The sequence below is a fragment of the Nicotiana tomentosiformis genome, chromosome 3 (genome assembly GCF_000390325.3).
Source record: "Nicotiana tomentosiformis chromosome 3, ASM39032v3, whole genome shotgun sequence".
NCBI lineage: Eukaryota > Viridiplantae > Streptophyta > Magnoliopsida > Solanales > Solanaceae > Nicotiana > Nicotiana tomentosiformis.
In genome coordinates this window covers 141,290,913-141,313,719 of record NC_090814.1, presented here as the reverse complement: position 1 = coordinate 141,313,719, position 22,807 = coordinate 141,290,913, and the positions used below count along the sequence as shown (strand labels likewise).

The following is a 22,807-nucleotide window of genomic DNA, read 5'->3' as shown; positions in this document are numbered from 1 at the left end:
ATCCATTTTCCTTCCATGCCATACTTTTCTCTGACTACCTCCTTCCATAAAGATTGTTCTTGTGAAGCAAATCTCCATAGCCACTTCATCAACAAACTTTGATTCTGGATCTTCAAGTTCTTGATTCCCAATTCCCCTTCCTTCTTGTTAACTGTGAGTGAGGTCCATCTAACCAAGTGGATTTACTTCTTATCATTGTTGCCTTCCCATAAAAAATTTCTTCTCAAACATCTATTCTATTCACTACACTCACTGGTATTGGGAATAAAGACATCATATATGTGGGCACGACATCAAAAACTGAGTTTATCAGGACCAATCTTCCTCCCATGGACAGGTATTGTCTCTTCCAATTAACTAGCTTCTTCTCGCATTTCTCTAAGACCCCATTCCATATCCCTTTTGACTTGCTCTTGGCCCCCAAAGGCATTCCCAAATATACAGTAGGCAGGTTGCCTATTTTACCACCAAGAATTCCAGCTAAATTTTGGAGCTCCATTACCTCATTAACTGGATAAACAAAACTTTTATCCCAGTTAATGTGTAAGCCAGAAATGGCTTCAAACAAGATAAAAATAACCCTCAACATCTGAAGGTGACCTATATCAGTTTCACAAAATACTAGAGTGACATCGGCATATTGTAGATGGGAGATCTCTAGTTGACTACCTGCTCTAGAACTTACCCTGAAGCCTTCAATATTGAAGTTGTGGTACGGCTTCCAGGTTGCTTTCTTTTGGTGAAACCATGTCTAAGAATACCCTATAGGCAGTTTTCTCCTTAAGTAACAAATATTTGCCAAACATGACTGAATCGATTGTGCAAATGAAATAAGCAAGCCGCTCTAATTATTGCCACAATAGTATAAGAAGCTGCTACAAAAAGATAAAGAGTATTAGTATGATGTGACGCACATAAATGGTTGGAATTTCATAACAAGTAAAAGTAGTCAGGATTTTAAATGGAAAAAGGTAAAGGGGTAAGTTCATTATTCATCGTTGAACTCTGTAACAAGTAAATGTCAGGTAATTAAATGATAAAAGATAGAATGGTAAGTTCATTATCCGTTGAGTTCTGTATCGTGCATAACTCATAACTGATAGTCGGAAATTTCTTTGTTATAGATAAAAAAGAAAGTTACAAAAGGTATACTTTATACTTAAGTTATAAACAATTTTGCGCAGTCCAAATGTCTGCCGAAGAATTAGTTGCGCATTTTCCCGTGGTAGACATGCAAGTTACATTTTCCTCCCTATCAACTCGATGTGCTTAAAACAATTGAACTGCCTCAATTAGATCACAGTCAGCAAATAATTATGCAAGCAGAGTGGGAGAGCTTAATATTTGTTTGAAATTTACAAATTATAGTTTCTAATACATCTCTGTATTATTCTATCTATGCCAGTCAAAGAGGTTGTTTATCCGGAAAATCGGATATAGTTAAATTTATAAGTAGTTCTAAGGATATGTGATATAGCTTGACATAAATCGTACGTATAAGTGGAAATGTTTAGATTCTTGGCTATAAAAACAGATTATTGAACAAGAAGAGTGAGTATGCTGAGTAAAACAAGCTCAAGAGATTTATTCTTCAATAAGAGGAGTAGTCTTTTCTTACAATGTGTGAACCTGCCCTATGCTTACAAGGATTTCCCCTTTTATAGCAGAGGGATCTTACTTTATTTATAATAAAAAAATATATAATGGAAAACCCATGATGAATTGTCTCTTCCTCGATTGCCGCCAAGATTCTCTCCCCTAGTGCGGTTGCAACGGCTCTTGTCTACGAGCTCGATACTGGCTCGAGCTCGGTTATTGGATCGAGCCCTCGGCCTTGGTTCGAGTTCGACATTCGGGGTGAGTGTTAATCGGTCTGTGCATCTCCGACAACCTTCACATTGCCTTGCGGTTCGATTTGGTCATGAGCTCGATAATGATACCGAACCGATTCCTCGATCAGTCTTGGAGCTCGAAGCTCGTTTGTACTATCTTCGGAACTCGTCTCGAAGTCTCACTTCGGTCGCTTACCATTCGAACTCGATCAAACGTACGAAGGCCGAAATCTATTTCGACCGTATACAGATAGTCCCCTCGTTTCTCAGGAAAAATATGGTGAGAAGCGATATGATTTTCAACGGCTCGATCGGATTATAAGCTGACATTTTCACTGGGCTCGATCATGACGTACGTGATAGTTGTCCCGTCGATTTAGTCTTTCAAGGTATTTAATGCATGCCAGACGGTGGTCGGCCACCGCTGATACTGAACCGCCACGGTATAAACCTATAAATAACCCTTCTATTTATCATTTACTACTTTTACATCTTCAATCTCCCAAATTTTCTTACTTTTTCTGCCTCTAATTCGCCGCTTGTAGAGCCACCTTCACCAGCGTTTGGCACCATCAACCTTTCATCTTCCTTTGTTTTTCTTTTTCTTATATCAATGGCAAAAACTTCAAAAACCGTACCTCAAAAGGAGAAAGCTTCATCTTCACGGTCGTCCGGCAATAAGGCGCCGGTAGAGCCGCCTCCCCACGAGTATGTTCCTGGCCTGTGTACTCTAAAGATTGATTTTAAGGTTGAAAATCCTTCGTCGGTTCCGGGTCGATGTGAGCATGTGCTCGATAACAGAGGGCCATTTCGAGGCTGTGAGGAAAGACTGCAACTTGGGTCCCGAGGTTGTGTTGCAAATTCCCTCTCCCGAAGAGAGCATCATCACTCATGTTAAGGAGTTTTTAAGTGTTTATACTTACCCCTTCATGTTGGGTCTCGTCGACCCAGTGATCATTGATTTTTGCAAAAGATATCAGGTCACCCTCGGTCAAATTCATCCTTCTCTATGGCGCATAGTAATCTTACTTCGCTTCTTCTCCAACAAGGCCGGGGGGCTGGATTTTACCCTAAATCACCTCATACGATTGTATCGGCCTCAAATCTTTCGAGGACTAATCATGCTCCATCGTCGGACAATGAAAGCTTTAATGTCGAGCATCGACGAAGACAAGGATCGGGGTTAGATGGGCCGTTATATTCGGGTGAGGACCCGTGACCTTATCCCGAAAGAGAATATGTTGTTACCCGAGGAATGGAATTTCGACCGTAAGTGATTTTCATAAGGCGTTGCTTTTTTTCTCTCTCTGATTATATCTGATATCTCCCTCCGATATGCAGCTTCCCCTTGGATGCCACAAGCGGTATCCGACCTCGAGGATTGGGTTCGAAAGTTAGCCTCGACTTCCTCTTATGCCGAACGCGCTTGGCGTGATTTGGCGAAAGGTAGGTGGGAGGCCAAGAATCACGGTAAGGGTCACTCCTCATGTTTTTCGAAACATTTTTTATGCTCCATTCGTTACTGAATTCCTTTCATGTAGGTGTAATGAAGGATGTCGTTTTGAGGCCTTCGAGTGGTGAGGAAGGAACCAAGTATCTTAGCCCGTAGGCTTTTTATGACCGAGTGAGTGATTGCTCGAACTCGAAGTAAGATAGCCCTTAGGCTTTAATAATTGAGTGAGTGATCGTTTCGAACTCGAACTCAAAGTATCTTAGCCCGTAGGCTTTTTATGATCGCTTATATCAAAAATCCTTTTGATGGTGGTTGGCCTTTAAGCCTGTTTGAATCATGAAGCAGGAAGATCTTTTCAAGGTGTGAGATATCTGAAAAAAGAAAAAGTTCTCCTTTATAAGTCATTATACATGTGTTTGTATCTTGTGCCAGAGTTCGAGCAAAACTACGTGGGCATGGTTCGTTTTGACCATTTGGCCCTTACACTTTTCTCTATCGAGACCATGTTCGTCATGAATTTGATATGAAATAACTTTCTTGTGCCGAACTTGATTTATTCGAATGGTAGCCCCCCAGTATTCGAGGTTGATTACGAAGGAGACTCGGATACTATTGATTTGTCCCCGGGTAGCACATAGTTGTTGCCTCGTTAAAAACATTGCCGAAAAAACCCATTTGGGATAAAAAGCCGAACTTAAGGGAAAAAAAGTACAACACGTGCTTTGAAACCAGAGGTCTTGATGTTTTTTGTCGAATTCCTGCAATGAGTTGGTGTCGAATATACGTATATAGACGATAGAGAAGAGAAAATCATACCTTAACAATAATATCGTTTGAGAAGCGATATGTGTCCAATTGTTTGGTAATGGTTTTCCATCCATTGCTCCAAGTTTATAAGACCCTTTCCCGACTATATCGAGGACTTGATAGGGTCCTTCCCAATTTGGGCCGAGCTTCCCTTCATTAGGATCTCGAGTGTTGACAGTGACCTTCCTTAGGACCAAGTCCCCGGTCTTGAAATGGCGGAGGTTGGTTCTTCTGTTGTAGTACCTTTCGATTCGTTATTTTTGGGCAGCCATTCGAACCAGTGTCGCTTCTTATTTTTCATCTAATAATTCGAGGCTAGTATTCATTGCCTTGTAGTTCGATTCTTTCGATGTATGTCAGAACCTTGCGCTTGGTTCCCCGACTTAGACCGAAATTAAAGCTTCAGAGCCATACACTAAGGAAAATGGAGTCGCTCATGTACTGGATTTAGATGTTGTCCGATATGCCCAAAGGACTTCGGGCAAAATTTCTCTCCACTTTCTTTTAGCTTCATTCAATCTTTTCTTTATGTTTTGGATGATAATCTTGTTCGTTGATTCGGCCTGTCCATTCCCACTAGGATGATATGGTGTTGACAGTATCCTTTTTATTTTATGATCTTCGAGAAATTTTGTCACTTTACCGCCGATAAATTGCTTACCATTGTCACATGTTATTTCTGTTGGTATACCAAATCTACACACGATGTGATCCCACATGAAATCTATAACCTCTTTCTCTCTTACTTTTTCGAACGCCTGTGCTTCAACCTATTTAGAGAAATAGTCAGTCATAAACAAAATGAATTTAGCTTTACCTGGGGCCGATGGTAGAGGGCCGACGATATCCATTCCCCATTTCATGAATGCCATGTAGAAATGACTGAATGAAGCTGCTCTCCGAGTTGATGGATCATTGATGCAAACCTTTGACATTTATCGCATTTTCGAACGAGCTCCTTAGTGTCCTTTTCCATGCTATCCTAGTAGTATCCTGCTCTCATGATTTTGTGAATTAGTGGTTCCGCGCCGGAGTGGTTTCTACAGGTGCCTTCATGGACATCCCTTAAAACATAATCGGTGTCCCCTGGTCCCAAGCATACTGCCAGTGGTCCGTCGAAAGTCCTTCTGTACAATGTTCCATCTTCCACCAACGTGAATCGAGCAGCCTTGGTTCGTAGAACTCTCGATTCTTTAGAGTTCGATGGGAGTTTTCCGTTCTTTAAGTATTCAATATACTTATTCCTCCAATCCCAGGTTAAGCTTGTGGAATTTATCTCGGCATTCCCTCCCTCGATTATAGATCTCGACAGTCCCCGAGTCAATCTTATCTTCTTCGACCGATGACCCCAGATTTGTGAGTGCGTCGGCCTCACTGTTTTGTTCTCAAGGCACATGTTGTAGGGTCCATTCTTTGAAACGGTGTAGAGTTACATGTAGTTTGTCCAAATACCTCTGCATCATACTCTCAAACTTCGAAAGCTTTGTTCACTTGGTTCACCACTAGCAAAGAGTCACATTTGGCTTCAATGACTTCTGCTCCCAAGCTCTTAGCTAGCTCGAGACCTGCAATCATGGCCTCGTACTCGGCCTCATTGTTAGTTAATCTAGTAGTTTTTATGGATTGCCTAATAATGTCACCTGTGGGAGGTTTTAATACGATGCCAAGCCCGGATCCCTTCACATTAGAAGCACCATTTGTGTAGAGGGTTCAAACCCTCGATGATGTACCTGATTTTAACAAGAGTTCCTTTTCAACTTCGGGTGCGAGGGTTGGTGTGAAATCGGCCACGAAGTCTGCTAAAATTTGGGACTTGATGGTCGTTCGAGGCCGATATTCAATATCGTACCCACTGAGTTCGACGGCCCATTTGGCCAGTCGGCCCGATAGTTCGGGTTTGTGCAAAATGTTTCGAAGTGGGAAAGTTGTTAAAACGCATACGGGGTGACATTGAAAGTATGGTCTTAATTTTCTAGAGGCGCTTATCAATGCAAGCGCCAATTTCTCTCTAAGTGTGGGTATCTAGTCTCTGCCTCTCCTAAGGTCCGACTTATATAATAAATAAGAAACTGCGTACCTTGCTCTTCTCGAACTAGGACACCACTTATCGCGATTCCTGATACCGCTAAGTATAAGTAAAGCTTCTCATCTGTCTTCGGAGTGTGAAGTAATTGTGGGCTCGATAGGCACCGCTTCAGTTTTTCAAGTGCATGTTGGCATTCTGGGGTACAGGTGAAATCGTTCTTCTTTTTTAGCAGAGAGAAAATTTTTTGGCTTCGATCTGACGACTTTGAAATGAATCGGCCTAAGGCAGCTATCCGTCCGGTTAGCCTTTGTACTGCTTTCACACTATCCACGACGGTGATGTCTTCGATGACTTTGATTTTGTCAGGGTTGATCTCGATCCCCCGGTCCGACACCATGAACCTGAGGAACTTGCCCGATCCAACCCCGAAAGCACATATCTTCGGGTTGAGCTTCATGTTGTATTTCCTTAACACTTTGAACGTTTCCTGCAAATAAGTCAAATGGTCCTCTGTGCGCAGGGACTTAACTAGCATGTCATCAATGTAAACTTCTATCGATTTACCTATTTGTTCTTCGAACATTTTATTCACTAGGCGTTGGTACGTACCCCCTACGTTTTTAGTCCGAATGGCATTACATTATAGCAATAGGTTCCATACTTAGTGACAAATGAAGTTTTTTCTTGGTCCTCCGGGTTCATGCTAATTTGATTGTACCCGGAATAGGCGTCGAGAAAAGTGAGGATCTCGTGGCCAGTTGTGGCATCGATCAAGCGATCGATGCTAGGCAGTGGAAAAGAATCTTTAGGGCATGCTTTGTTTAGATCTTTATAATCTACACACATTCTAAGTTTGTTCCCTTTTTGGGGGACTACAACCATATTGGCTAACCATTCGGGATATTTTACTCCCTAAATTGATCATATTTTGAGAAGTTTAGTTACCTTATCTCTTACAAATGCGTGTTTTACCTCGGATTGAGGTCTTTTTTTTTTCTTCACCGGTTTGAACCTAGGGTCCAAACTCAGCTGGTGCGTTGTTATCGATGGTGGGATCCCTGTCATGTCTAAATGGGACCAAGCAAAACAATCTATGTTATCAATAAGAAATTGAATAAGTTTTTTCCTGAGTTCGGGGTTCAACCCCGTTCCCAGGTATACCTTTCTATTGGGCAGACGTTCGATTAATATAACCTACTCCAGTTCTTCGATCGTCGACTTGGTGGCGTCGGAGTCGTCAGGGACGATGAGAGCTCGAGGTGTCGGAAACTCTTCCTCGTCATCTTCTATTTCCTGCTTCACCGATTCGGTCGAGACTGGTTGTTGTGATTGCTATTTAGTTTCTCGTCTATCTTTTGTGCTCGACCTTTATGAGGCCGATAACGTTGGTATCGGTGTTATCTCATCGACCGCAAACATTTCCTTCGCGGCATGTTGCTCCCCGTATACTGTCTTCACGCCGTCCGACGTAGGGAATTTCATCACTTGGTGTAGAGTCGAAGGCACTGCCTTCATATTATGGATCCATGGTCTTCCGAGTAGGGCATTGTACCTCATATAGCCTTCGATTACGTGGAACTTGGTGTTTTGGATGGTTCCAGCTATATTTACGGGCAGAATATTTCCCTTTTTGGTTGTTTCACTGGCCATATTGAAGCCGTTTAAGATCCGAGCTACGGGCACAACTTGATTTTGTAAACCGAGCTTCTCCACTACCCAAGATCGGATAATATTCACAGAGCTACATGGATCCACTAAGACACGCTTAACTTGAACTTTATTTAATAGGATAGAAATTACCATAGCGTCATTGTGAGGTTGAGATATGCCCTCGACTTCATCAATTTCGAATAATAAAGTGCCCTTGGGTACATAGACTCGCGTTCGTTTTTCTCCTGTGGACGGTATCTTGCCGTATTTGAGCACGGGTCCCTGTGGGGTATCGACCCCACCGATGATCATATGAATGATATGCAGAGGTTCCTCTTGTTTATTTTTTTTGATGGCGTCCCTTTCTCTAAAGTGATTCTTGGCTCGGTCACTGAGGAACTCTCGAAGGTGTCCCTCATTGAATAGACGGGCTACCTCTTCTCTTAATTGTTTGCAATCCTCGGTCCTGTGGCCATGCGTACCATGATACTTGCACATCGAATTCTGGTTCCTTTGGGAAGGGTCTGTTTGCATGGGTCCGGGCCACCCAATATCTTTGATTCTTCCGATCGCCGATACAATGCCCGATGCGTCGACGCTGAAATTGTACTCCGATAGCCGAGGTGCCTCTATAGGATCGACATATTTATCAAAGCCACTCTTGCTCATAAGCCCCCAAGAATATTTTCCTTGATCACTCCTTTGATTGTTCCGAGCGGCATTGTGCATTGAACGTTGTTCATTCGATTTGCGACGTACGGTTGATATCGGTCTTTGTTCGGCTTTTTCTCTCTGTCGATGTCCCTCTGGTTTTTAATAGTTGTCCTGTTCTGATGCATGGATCCGGAAGGAGCTCCCAACTGGTCGTCTTCGACCCTAATTTTTTTACTGATATCGGTTGTATACATCCACCCAAGTTATTGTTGGATACTCGATCAAATTTTTCTTCAACCGACGTGATGCTATTGAACTTTGCTCGTTCAACCCTTGGGTGAAAGCTTGGATGGTCCAGTCGTCTATGACCGGTGGAAATTCCATGCGTTTCATTTGAAATCGGGACACGAACTCCCTCAGCATTTCATTACCCCTTTGTTTTACTTTGAAGAGGTCTGATTTCCTTGTTGCAACCTTTATGGCACTAGCATGTGTCTTTACAAACGAATTTGCTAGCATGGCAAAATAATCGATGGAATTTGGTGGCAGATTATGATACCAAATCATCGCTCCCTTCGAGAGGGTCTCTCCGAATTTTTTCAATAACACGGATTCGATCTCATCGTCTTCCAAATCGCTACCCTTGATGGCATACGTGCAAGAGGTGACGTGTTCGTTGGGATCGGTCGTACCGTTGTATTTTGGAATTTCAGGCATACAGAATTTTTTGGGGATTGGTTTTGGGGCTGCACTCGAGGGAAAAGGCTTTTGTATGATTTTTTTCGAATCCAACCCTTTTATCATTGGTGGAGCTCCCGGGATCTGATCGACCCTGGAATTATATGTTTCTACTTTTTTATCGTTGGCTTCTACTCATTTTCTGAGGTCCTCGAGCAATTTAGTAATTTCGGGAGTAGTCCCCGATTCTTGCTCGTTTGACTTCACTATGGCTGGCTCCGTTCTGTATGTGATTTATCAAAGCGGATTGGGCTCCGGTCTGCTTTGTACCTGAGTTTGGCTCTGCAACTGAGCTATCGCTATTTGCTGGGCTTGTAACATCTCGAAGATCATCCGTAAGCTGACTCCGATCTCCTCCACGTTATGGGTGTCTCGAGCTACGGATCGAGTACCGCTCTGAATGCTTTTTTCCGGTTCAGAACGTTGGTTTGCCTCAAGAGCCACTTGTGAATTGACATCTAGCGGTACTTCGACTAAGATTTCAGGTACTTCGACTCGAGCTTCAGTGACATCGTTAAGTGGCCTTCCGGCCCTGGGTATCAAGCTGTTGGTTTCATCTTGAAGGCCGGCTTCGTGGTCGATAGGTAAAGCCATCAATCGAGGGTTTACCATTGTTGATTCAAAGTTGTAAACTGGTGTGTATTGCAGATTTGTATCAAACAACCACTGTTACCCTTAGCCCCACGGTGGGCGCCAAACTGTTTACCCAGAAAATCGGATATAGTTAAATTTATAAGTAGTTCTAAGGATATGTGATATAGCTTGACATAAATCGTACGTAGAAGTGGAAATATTTAGATTCTTGGCTATAAAAATGGATTATTGGACAAGAAGAGTGAGTATGTTGAGTAAAACAAGCTTAGGAGATTTATTCTTCAATAAGAGGAGTAGTCTTTTCTTACAATGTGTGAACCTGCCCTGTGCTTACAAGGATTCCTCCTTTTATAGTAGAGGAATTTTACTTTATTTATAATAAAAAATATATAATGGAGAACCCATGATGAATTGTCTCTTCCTCGATTCCTGCCAAGATTCTCTCCCCTAGTGCGGTTGCAACGGCTCTTGTCTGCGAGCTCGATACTGGCTCGAGCTCGGTATTGGGTCGAGCCCTCGGCCTTGGTTCGAGTTTGGCATTTGGGGTGAGTGTCAATCGGTCTGTGCGTCTCCGACAACCTTCACGTTGCCTTGCGGTTCGATTTGGTCATGGGCTCGATAATGATACCGAGCCGATTCCTCGATCGGTCTTGGAGCTCGAAGCTCATTTGTACTATCTTCGGAACTCGTCTCGAAGTCTCACTTCGGTCGCTTATCATTCGAACTCGATCAAACGTACAAAGGTCGAAATCTATTTCGACCGTATACAGAGGTATACACAATAATTGATCCGAAAGCAAAACAAGTAGATTATACCAAGAACTAAAAATGGTGAAGATTCCACCTTAAACTTTAATTCCAGTTTGTAAAAGGATTTATAATTTCTGGCTTATAGGATCAGTTTTTTCTGAAATAATACTGGCAATTCACCCCAAAAAAACTTCATTAGGAGATGTGAGTTTCTTTTGGCTAGTTGTTTAGTATGACTCCACCCATTTCAATTTGTGTGATAGTGTTTGACGGAAAATCTAATATTAGTGTTAGTGAAACAAGGTATTAACATACAAGATTTGCATAATTCCTTCAAGAAGTTGTAAATTGCGTAAAACATAATATTGTTAAAAAAATTGTGCCAAATATTTCGTCAGGTCCAAAAATTGAAAACAAGAGTATCATGTAAATTAAATGTTGGGAGTAATATTATTTTTTGGAAAAGGCAAAGGTGAGAAAATCATCAAAACATATTTTTATTTTTTATTTTTTTAAGAAAGACAACAACTAGGGTTCTACAATTTAATCTCGACAATTTTTTTTAACTTTCATTTGGTAATTCATTTTTAGTTTATATGCATTGTCTTACTATTGTCTCCCAAAAGCGTAGAAAGAGCGTGGGATAGCCACTTTTTAATATGGTATTTAGTTTTTATTCAGTATTTTTAATGCTAAGCAAAAATAATCACTACTCTATTAAAATTAATACGAAAGTATATTTTTACCCTTTCTTCATGAGTGCTGTGTAAATATTAAGGACATGGTGTCCTTAATATTTACACTGCACACATGAAGTTAAGGACGCAATGTCCTTAACATTTACACTGCACGTATAAAGTTAATGACATGATGTCCTAAAGTTTAACAACGGAAGGTGCAAATATAAGATACTTTGTCCTTAATATTTACACAACATTCATGAAGTTAAGGGCACCATGTCCTTAATATTTACACAATACTCATAAAGTTAAGGACACTATGTCCTTAATATTTATGCCGCACACATGAAATTAAGGACATCATATCCTTAACATTTACATTGCACATATAAAGTTAAGGACATGAGATCCTAAAGTTTAACAACAGAAGGTGCAAATATAAGTTAAGGACATTATGTCCTTAACATTTATACTGCACACATGAAGTTAAGGACATTATGTCCTTAACATTTACACTGCACACATGAAATTAAGGACGTAATGTCCTTAACATTTTACACTGCACATATGAAGTTAAGGACATGATGTCCTAAAGTTTAACAATGGAAGGTGCAAGTATAGCACACTTTGTCCTTAATATTTATACAATATTCATGAAGTTAATAACAACATGTACTTAATATTTAGATATCACCCATGTCTAGCACATGGGTATTTTCGTCCGGGCGAGTAAAAATTTATTAAATAGTGGCTAAAGAGTAAATACATTCTAAATAGGCTAAAGAGTAAAAACATATGTGTGCTAACTGTGCAATTTTTTCCCCGCACCCCACAAAAAAAGCAGCCCGAGTCTCGTAAAAACAAATTTATCTTATTTTCATTATTACTCTGGTTCAAGGCGAAACCAGCAAAAAAGGAGTTTTTGGGTTGAGAGAGACGAGTATCCGAAAAAGAGAAAAAGGGAAATCCAAATCATTTCCATTTTCTGCTAAGTTCGATTTGAAAGAGACCTCTATCCTCCCTATAAAACCCAATTTCAAAATCTACTAATTTTGGATTATTTCTGCTGATAGACGCAAGCCCGTTCCCAGCTGTTAAGCCTCTCTGTTCCCTCACATTCAAATTCTTGGATAGACCCACTTGTTTGTTTCTTCTTTTTGCCCCCTTTGCTGATAAATAACAAGCACATTGGATCCAGACGCAGTTGTTTTTTAATAACTGAACCGTGACCCACTTGTTTTTATTAATCACTCAAGCTTTTATTTTCCGATCCTTCTACAGCAGATATATCTTTGTTGGATTCAGGTGCCAAATACATGTACCCTAGTTTTATTTATTTGGTTTTGCTTCATTATCCAATTTAGCTTTCTTTAATTTCCTATATGATGCTTAATGAGTTAATGCTTTAATTTTACAGGTTGAATAGGTTATACAAGTTTCTGTATATTTTTCTGGAATGAGAAATGGGAAGCCAAATTTTATTAGTATGAATATGTTGTAGTTTTTCGAAGTAGCCGGAAATGAGCAGATCACCATCATTTTCGGTGAAATCAGAAGCTGATAATTTGAAAATAGATGAAAAAGCTTTACAGCAGTGGGTAGTTGGGTTCTGCATCATTAGGTTTGATCTAGAACAAGGACAGCTCATTGAAGAATGTTACCCCTCGGGTTGTTTAACGCATAATGAGGAGCTTGAAGTTGCATTTAGCTCATTTCCGGATTCTGTTTCTCAGAATCATAACCGATCAAGCATCCATGATTGTATCTTTTTCTTTCGTGTCCGGAGGCAGGGGAATCCTCTGCCTTCATCCGAGATAGTTGAAGTAGATAATACGCGAGTGACAGCTACTGATAAGGTGTTAAAACACCGGAGTAGAATTCAAACCGGGGCGAATTCTAGATATTTGTATGGTTTTGTGTTTAATAGGCAGAGACACGATGAAAGGCTAAAACGGGGTGGTGAGCAGAAGTCTGTGGTAATTCTTTCACACAACCCGTTTTCTAGTGTCTTTAGACCTTTGCTGCAGATCATGGGTCCTTTGTACTTCGACATTGGAAAGAAAGCCCTTAATTTTATTGCTGCTTATGTATCAATGTGGCCTGCTCCTGTACCTGGTCAGTTAATGGAGCTTCCAATTGGTAATGCTACTCTTAAAGTGAACTTGCCACCTGCCCATTGTATGCCTTTGGATTGTGGAGTACTTTTTGAAGAGTTGGCTTCTCCAATAGCCCCGTTTCTTCCTTCCAATCAATCAGTTCCACAAGGTCTTTTCCATGATGCAGATCTCTTTGGGACGTTTAGGGGACTTTTAATGCAGCTTTGGAGGTTATGGGAATTGTTACTTATTGGAGAACCCATTCTTATCATAGCGCCAACGCCACCTCAGTGTTGTGAAGCTGTTGCTGGTTTGGTTAGTTTGGTTGCTCCGCTTCTTTGTAGCATTGATTTCAGGCCTTACTTTACTATTCATGATCCCGATTTTGCTCATTTAAACTCCCTTCAAGAAGGCGCTGCATTTCCTCCAATGATTTTGGGTGTGACCAACCTCTTTTTCTTGAAAGCCCTTCGAAGTATTCCACACGTCTTATCGGTTGGAAATCCTACCATGAATGCAACTCGACTGCCATTTGCTGCTAGAGCTTCAACTGGAAGAATTCCGGCTGGACCTGAAGGAGTTAGTCTTCCTAATCTTTCTTTGAGGAAGTTTGCGCCTTCAAATTTTTTGAATGCTATGAAATTGAGGAGAGATGGTCCACTCTGCCTGATGACTGAGCACAAGGAAGCCATTTGGAGCAGTTATGCTCCAATTACAAAGCCAGACACTTCAATCTTGAATAGGCTAATTGATGCAGGTTTGTCACCCAGGGTAGAAGAATCAATGTCAGTTGTTAATAATGACATACTTCGTCGGCACTTCTTAGAGCTGACAACCAACTTCTTGGCCCCATTTGGCCCATATTATAGACCAACAACACCTTCTGAAGGATCTTCTCCATATGTTGATCCTCCTCCTCTACCCACATTTAATGCTGAGGACTTCCTTGCTAGCTTATCCACAAGGGGTCCTGGGAAGTTTCTGTTGAAGAGGATGAAATCCAACTGGCTGGACCTTTACAGGTAAAAAATGGTCAGTTTTTCTTCTTGAATACTCTCTTTTAACCACTTAGGGTTTTTCTCTTCAACGTTTACTAGCAAACTGTTATACACGTGATTAACAGATTGTCGCTTGCCTCAAAATGAAATGATTACTTGTACCCATACAGGCGGTTTCTGAAAGGGCACAACTTTTTGCCTTGGTTTCAACGAAAGCGTGCTGTTGCTGAACAAGAACAGTATAGGCTTTGGAGGCAAGCTAGAATGAGGGCTGACATACAACAGTTGATATCTAGAATGTCTGAGTTGGAGATTGTTGATACGTTTAATGGAATTGAGAGGCATCTTCTTGGAGAAATGCAGGCATGTACTTTCCTAAACTTATAGTGACAGTTCCATTTTCTTCTCTCGAGGGTATTCTGACTATTGAGTAGTTTTTCACCTATAAGGGATATATACAGAAATATTGAAATTGCTTATACTGAATTATCGAAAGGGTCTATTGGAAACAACCTCTCTGCCTTCACAAGGTAGGGGTAAGGTCTACGTACTTATTACCCTCCCCAGACTCCACTTGTGGGATTATACTGGGTTTGTTGTTGTTGTCTTATACTGAATTAGAAAATGAAACTAAGAAATTTGGTTATGAGTTAGATATGTGATTGTCAGATGATATTTGATCATTCGTTTCTAAGTCACTAAAGTGTGTACTTATCACCCCCTCCCAAAAAAAGAAAAAAGAGACAATAATATCATGTTCTATAGAGAGATAGAGATTGTTTATTACTACATATACTACTGATACTAAACTCCGGTGCTAACACATAAATCTTCCTATGTGTGTGTGTGTGTGTGTATTATCACATTATTTTCTGAAATATCTCATTGCGTTTAAGGCACATCATTTACTTCCATGATGCTTGTCTATTTCCTTTTGTTTTTATCTATTTATCTATCTTTTGTGTGCCTGTGTAGAAGCTTTAATTATTCCATATTGGTTAATGAACAGATTAAGGACAAGTAATCACCTTCCCATCCCTGGGCTGGAGAGTTCCATAAAGGAATAATGTAAAAATAAGCGACAAACTTTATATGTGGTTCCAATTGGAACAAGCATGTGATGACATGGCACCTCAAAAGGAAATTTATGTTGAATTTTCTAAAAAAGAACTAAATAAAACAATGAAGATATTGGACTAACTCTGGAGTTATTCTGCCATTTAAGGCATGTTTCTCCCCTTCTCTTTCTATATTGGCAAGTACAGAAAGCCATCCATTATGTTAACAATACCAACAGTTATTTGTCTTAATCATTTAGTGAATATATTTTTATCAATTTGATGTGCTGTTTAATATATTCCTTAGTTTTCATTTTTCGTGAAAATGGGCAAATTTACTGTGGCAAAGCTCTTGTTAGATCAGTTTTAAGATTATTTTGTGTACCCACTAGAAGCAATTAGGGGCTAGTATATGCTTTTGGCCTCACTGTAAATACCGGTGTCTGGCTATGTCGTTTCTTAACCTACTATACCATTTGAGTGTCAATGCAGAATATGTTCAAACATGACTTTTATCCTGTGACTTACTGCACATAGAAAGCAACTAGTCAGGACATCAGAGTGAATATGTCGGAGATTCGCTTGCTGCCATTGCACTATACTTCTTGTCATGTTAGTAGTTAGTTTCGTAAGTTATAACCTGCATATTCCTTGGTTGAATCAGAGGTCTGGGGCATGATGTGTGAGGCATTTACACGTTGATAGTGACGCGAGAGCCTGATTAATTTCTGACTAGGCCTGTGAAGATGATAGAGTAGTGCAGATTAGATAACTTTTTATGCTTGGTTAACATAAGACGACATACATCTTATGTTCATTTGGAAAAAAACAGACACTTACTGGGCGTTTGGACATAAGAATTGTAAAATTCCAAAATAGGGGGAAATTTTTTTTCAAGTGAAAATGGTATTTGAAATTTAGAGTTGTGTTTGGACATGAATATAATTTTGGGTTGTTTTTGAAGTTTTGTGAGTGATTTGAGCGAAAATTTTGAAAAACAGCTTTTTGGAGTTTTTCAAATTTTCGAAAATTTCCAAAATGCATCTTCAAGTGAAAATTAGAAATTTTATGAACAAACGCTGATTTTGAAAAAAAGTGAAATTTTTTTGGAAAAAAGGGAAAAATTTCTTATGTCCAAACGGGCTCTTAATCTTGGCTAACGAAGATGAATATTGTGGATGGGTCTGGAATTGGTCTTATAAGGGATTTGATGTTGTAAGATATAGTGGTGTGTTTTTTCACTTCTACCAGAATAGGTTTCATATATTTTATTAGAAGTTTGTTTTAAACCTTGATCTTCCTCAATTTTACTGGGAACGTGTAAAAATAAATGATTTTTTTCAACACATGAGTCAAACTTTGCAACAGCTCCGCAGTTACAATTTCAGTTCTTCTAAATTCAAATTAGTCTTTTCACACAGCAACCATGAGCAAACTTTATACTTTAGTTACTCAAAAACAAGTCAAACTAAGAAATTTGATTTCTGAGCTTTCAATTAAATTTTCACAGCCCTTTCCTGAATAATTCAGTTATCTTATCTAGATGAAAGTTTGAAAGGTTGAATGAAGCAATTGATTACCCATTGCGATGATTGACTATCTCCTGAAAATAAAAGCTGTGCAAACACCTAATGCATCTCAAGTACATTGATTGCTTGTGGAACCAGAGGAGCTCCTTGATAATGATTGTAGCGATAATTTTGCTACACCATGAGGAGTTATTATAACCCATTAGCTATGCCCATTTATAACAATTGCCAAGATAAATGGTAGGTCTTTCCTGTTTACTGATAAAAAAAGAAAAGATATATTCAATTTCCTTTCTGTCTTTCTCATAATAGGTGTGTAATTAATTTAATTTATATTTACTCTGCATTTCTTTTAGTAATTTTCCTTTGAGGAAGTTTTAGCATCTTTTCTATCTTCTACTATTCTACTAGATAGATGAAAGAGTGCATTAGGTTGATTAGTCTATGCAACCTAAGATTGAAGCTAGAATGGGGAGAATCCAAAGATAGAAGCTACACTGTCAAGAGTGGATATGACAATCTATGCTCCAACAAGGAATTGATTGATAAATGGCCATGGAAACTTATACGGAAGACCAAACTCCCTATAAAAGTAATTGGTTTTACCTGGACAACTTTGTACGAGGCCTTACTTACTCAAGACAACCTTAGCAGAAGAAGCATTCCTACTGTGAATAGATGTTATATGTGTCAAGGGGAATCTGAGAGTGAGACATCTGTTTCTTCACCGTACAGTAGCAGCTGACGTTTGGAGTATGTTTTTATCAGTTTTTGGACTTGCCCAGGTCATGCCTTACAATATTAATGATGCTTATGAGAGCTGGTGTTCATGGAGAGTTGGGAAGACCATAAAAAAAAACTTGGCAAATGGTGCCTGCTTTTATTTTTTGGTGCATTTGGAATGAGAGGAATCATAGATGCTTTGATGAGATTTCAACTCCTATTCACATTCTTAAAGCTAATTGTATAATCAGCCTTTTTAGTTGGTTCAATCAGGCCCTTGTAACTAGTATTGAAGTCTTTTTGGGTTGTGTCTGCTCCTTAGTCATTCAGCAAGTTTTTATACATAAGCAGACACTCTTATGTTGTATAGTTTTGCTATGCATCTTCTTGATGCCTTTTAATGAAATTCTCTTACTTCATAAAAAAAAAAAGGTTGACTAGTCTAAGCAACGAATTTTGAAGCACTCAAACGGGGAAGGCCATATTACTCCAGAGAACAAGTTATCATGGTAGGCGACCCCATCTTTGCTTCAGATGAAAATAGGAGGGTTAGAGGAGGTGGAGTCATATAGGTTGTTTCCCTTTATTTGGTAAGAGAGTAAATGAGAAGGGGAACTAAATGTGAAGGGGTTGGATACCTTTTCATGTTTGCCTTTTCAACTCTTCCAAAATGCGATGGAAAGGAAGAAGCATATTACATTTCACTTCCTTGCAACCACACCAACAACCAGAAATAAGTCATCAAATAGTTTTCTTCGGGGAACTAAACAATTTCATTTCTCTCCTTCACCCTCCTCCTCCCCTTCCTGGAACCAAACTTAGCATAAAGAATGCATCATGATCAGCTTGATTGTGCACTGACAAATTTAAAGAGATATTTACAGGGCTTGGAAGGACTTAGTTAGTTGTTTGATCTTGTAAAGAACCCAAGCCTGACAGATATTTAAGATGGGATAGAGGGTGAAAACATATCTAATTATTTGCTGTTCTGCGCATTTCGCGCTTTAACAAGAAAAGTCTTACCTGTGTGCAACTTATTTTTACCTGTACTCGGGGGTTATTTTGCCTCTATAATAAGTCTATTCTACTTTATTTTAGTTACTGAAGAAGTAATCATGCATTTATAGAAGCTAAGCAATTTAAACGAACTTCCATTTAGTCTTTTGTCATTTAAGCCTTCCAAGTCTTATAAGCTGAATCAGTAGACAAAGGAAAGGAAAAGGAAATAAAGAAGTGAAAGGTAAATCTTAGTTTAGCTGCGGATATATTGTTGATAGATCTTAAACTTGTTTGCACACGAAATTGCAGCCTCTAGCTGTACATCCATGCTGTATTTCCTTGTCACCTTCATTTTTCTCTTTAGCTGATGATAGATTCACATTAACCATATTCTTGTACATAGCCTCGACAAATATCAATTTTTTTGAGCTGAGATAGTATTGCCAAATGCCAACTATAGTCATGTCATGTTTAGAATTTTGGAAATACTCACATATTATCCATTATTTTTGGATTCCTAGTCGCACTTCTTAAATAAGAGAAAGTGACCACCATCCATTATTCATACTCACATATTACCCATTATATTTGGATTCATATTCGCTGAAGATGGCTTTTTCCATTTTAATTTTTGCACCTTGAACTGCAAACTACACTGTTTATTGGCTTTGATTTTACATGTTTGGTTTAGCAATGTCACAGAATTACAAATTAGAAAAAAATGCAACAGAATAATATGAAAGAATCGGACTTGACTGGTATTATATAAATTTTCAGCATGGGATATTTTTACTGTTTTTCAACTTGAGGTGATCTAGTCTTCTGCTTGACATCTTTTACCTTCATAGGGCCAGCTATTAGCCTATTACCACTCTCTTCTGTTAATCTTCAATCGTCATGACAATATATCTTTCTTGATGGCAATGTTGTGCTGCAGCAGTCCAGCACTACCGAGGCAGGTTCTGATGCCACTTGCTTCAAACTAAGGGGGGATCTTCAGGCAGTGTTTAATGTCCTTCCAAAGGATGTGCAGCAGCTTATGCTAATGAACCCTGAGAGGGCAGCACTTGTACAAGGAAATCTTGAAAGTACAGGATTCCTTGATAGAGCTGTACAAGATGGTGAACTTCCCTCTAATTCAACCAGATGACACGAGCTTATGAGACGGATAGAATCAGACAGCTGAATTGAGAGTTTTATGATGCCGTTAGAAGATGTAGAATGTCCTCTTCTCCACTGTAATTTCTTGCAGGAGCTGGACTTCTCAATGATTCTGCTGCAAGGTCAGTTAAGTCTTGCCTCAGATTTCCATTTTGCATTCACGGGATATATTGATTGCAACCATGATTTTATACCTTTCCTCCAGATAATTTTGGCAAAGAACCCTCGTCTGTTGAAGCTGTGCGGTGGACTGAGATTACATTCTTCTTCTGAATTGGTATTCGCATGTTTCCAAAGAATGATTGTTATAAGATGTTTCAGGATGAATAGAAATCTGTTTTTTTAACTCACTACTGAAAGGGAACAAATTACGAGCCTTTTCGCTGTAAAACTCCAGCTTTGTCTCCACATTTCAATTTAAATCTTTCTTAATGAAGTGCACCCTCTTTGGTTTTTGTTTCCCCTCAATTCCCAAGGATATCAGTTCATATAGTGCATGATTAGACCAGTCATGTTACAAGTGGAGTGCCAATGTTTGCATTTCGTTGAAACAATGGAAGAAGATCCTGTATATAAAAACCTCAAAGGGGGTTTTAACTTTTTTATATTATAGAAAACTTGGCTAAGTCTTGCTACAATCACACTCTGTCCAAGATAGTCCATCTCCACTCCCCTCCCCCCCCCTCTTCCCCCTCGGCTTTTTCTGTCATTTGGTATCCTTTAAATCTTTAATTGCAGCTCAGTTGATTCTCCTATAAAAGCTCAAGCATCCTTGCCTCCTTATGTAGTTTCAAATCTGCAGTTTGCTACAATTACGGTATTCTATTTCTGAGAGTTATTGTTTCAGATTTATCTATTAACGAAGAATTCTCTAAGGTTGTGCTCAGTTAGAGATTGTCAGTCACAGTTATCCTGTTGATTACAAATATGGCATGTCAGGTATGAAAGCACTGTCGCTGTGAACCTTATAAAAGGACAGCCCGATGCACTAAGCTTCTGCTATGCGCGGGATCTGGAGAAGGACCGGACCACGAAGGTCTATTGATCCAAAAAAGTCCAAGGTTTAGGGCGGTAAAATAATACCAAAATTTGTTTAAACCTTATCATATAAAGATAATTGGTGGATGATATGTATGAAGTTTGAAATGTCATGTGATTACAAGTAAAAGACTGCTGGTATTGCGGTCCTTGTGACTTGTCATAAATATCAAGGAGACAGATTAGTTATCAAAGAAAGTGAAATTATGGCTTGACAGAGACTTGTTCTTTCAACAACACTTAAGTTTTTTTAGTGCCACAAAGATTTATGAGCCTTTGCCCTTTGAAAATATTTGAAATAGAGGCAACGAGCCTCGGATTTGGACGTAGTACTGGATTTTGATAGATTTTGAAGAGACGCAAAAATAGACTTTTGTCATCTTAGGTATCATTATTATGTGTATGATCGATGACTGACGTCGGATTTATATAGACAACATCTTTTTCTTCTTAATTGACCCCTCTTTTCTTTTCTTTTCCCTTCTATAAATATTACATGCTACATATTAGTTTCTAATTTAATGTTTTATCCTATAATCTTAATTTGAAGTTTTTATTTTTATTTGGGGACATTTAGAAGTTTTTGGTTACATACTTCGACTACTTTCTTTGTCCCAATTTGTGTTACTTTGCGATTATTGAGAATCATTAGATCAACTTTTACAGCCATTTCTTTTTGTTGAAAATAACTTTAGATATTTAGAAGTTACATGGAAATGATGAAAGAACGCATTTAAAAGAAATTCTAGCAAAATGAGACATAGTTTGATGCTCGGGTGCAAAATTGACAACTATTTTTGAGACAGCGTTGTCTAAAAAGTTGTATTCAATCGTTCACATAATTGATTTCCTTCTACGAAAATGAAACAGAATAACTGCATTATTATTTTATAATATCTATTCATACATAAATTAGTTGGCGCAACTCCTCGCCCCCTCTCCTGTTCTCTTACTTTTCGATGTCATATATTTTATTCAAATTTCTTTTGACGTTTTTGATTATTTTATGTTACATCTCATTGACAAGATGGGCATACTTTGGCATGAAGTAGAGAAGGAGAGAAGGCCACGTAGTACATGAATAATATGATTGAAGACAAAAGTGCCAAATTGTGAAAAATATCATTACTCAAATTCTTTCCATATACGCCTACTTCCTCAATTTATGTCTTTCAGTTCCATATTTCCACGTATAACCATTCTTCTCCTTTTTTACCCTTGTCCTCTTTTTATCCTTTTTTACTGTGAGATACAGTTTGCTTCTTTTGCGTTTGTGTATCTGTATTCTGTGTTCACATAATTCATTTGAATTTTCCACTTAAGGGATTCTGATACTCCAAGCCGATCTATAGATAAAAATGTTTAATTTTTGCAAAAAAAAATGAATATATTTCTAACGTCGAAACAGAATCAATTAGGACAAAAACAAAGCATTACATCAAATTGTTTTTAAGTATCAAAGTAATAATTATAAATAGAAATCAATAAGTATTTGGGAAAGAAAAAATTGAACCTATTGGACCAAAAGCCAGTTGGGTTGTGATTATGATTTTATCAGACCTTCATGTTTGGTACAAAATATAGAAGATCTTCATAACTTCCATCCCCGAGACCCTGCATAGATGCGAGATATTTTTATTATCCAGTAAAAAATAGATTAAATAATAATTTTTTTAAAACAGATCAAATATGTACAAGAACCATATTATCCACTTAGAAAATAGATAAGCAGTGAATAGCTAATGGGTTTAACTTTTACATTTGTAAAGACTCAAATTGAGTTTTCTCAAATTTGGGAGACTAGAACTTCTTCAAAAAATGATCATATTCAAGAAACCATGAATAATATAGATATTCATATTATCCGTCAGTTAACCCATTTTCTATCTATATTAAATATTAGTCGGGTCAGTTAACTTATCCGTTTTTGCATTACCTACTCGACCCGCCCGTTGCCACCCCTGGTTCCGGTCTTCCAGCGACCCCTATCGCACTTCTTCCCATTTTTAGCCACCATTACA

The 22,807-nt window shown here is 38.9% G+C and overlaps 1 protein-coding gene across 5 annotated transcripts; it reads left to right on the top strand.

Annotated features, from left to right (window-relative positions):
• Positions 1-12,063: 12,063 nt before the first annotated feature.
• On the top strand, positions 12,064-21,005 carry LOC104089086 (uncharacterized). Of its 5 annotated transcripts, none has more exons than XM_009593924.4 (5): positions 12,064-12,489; positions 12,602-14,302; positions 14,449-14,641; positions 19,528-19,870; positions 19,954-20,184. In XM_009593924.4, exons 2-4 carry the CDS (start codon positions 12,705-12,707, stop codon positions 19,735-19,737), a joined length of 2,001 nt encoding a protein of 666 aa, XP_009592219.1. In that variant the 5' UTR covers positions 12,064-12,489; positions 12,602-12,704; the 3' UTR covers positions 19,738-19,870; positions 19,954-20,184. The 5 variants fall into 5 exon arrangements, with proteins under 5 accessions (XP_009592219.1, XP_009592224.1, XP_070053838.1 ...); XM_070197737.1 differs by lacking the exon at positions 19,954-20,184 and adding an exon at positions 20,312-21,005 and having other exon boundaries at positions 12,065-12,489; positions 19,525-19,879; XM_009593918.4 differs by having other exon boundaries at positions 12,065-12,489; positions 19,525-19,870.
• Positions 21,006-22,807: the final 1,802 nt, after the last annotated feature.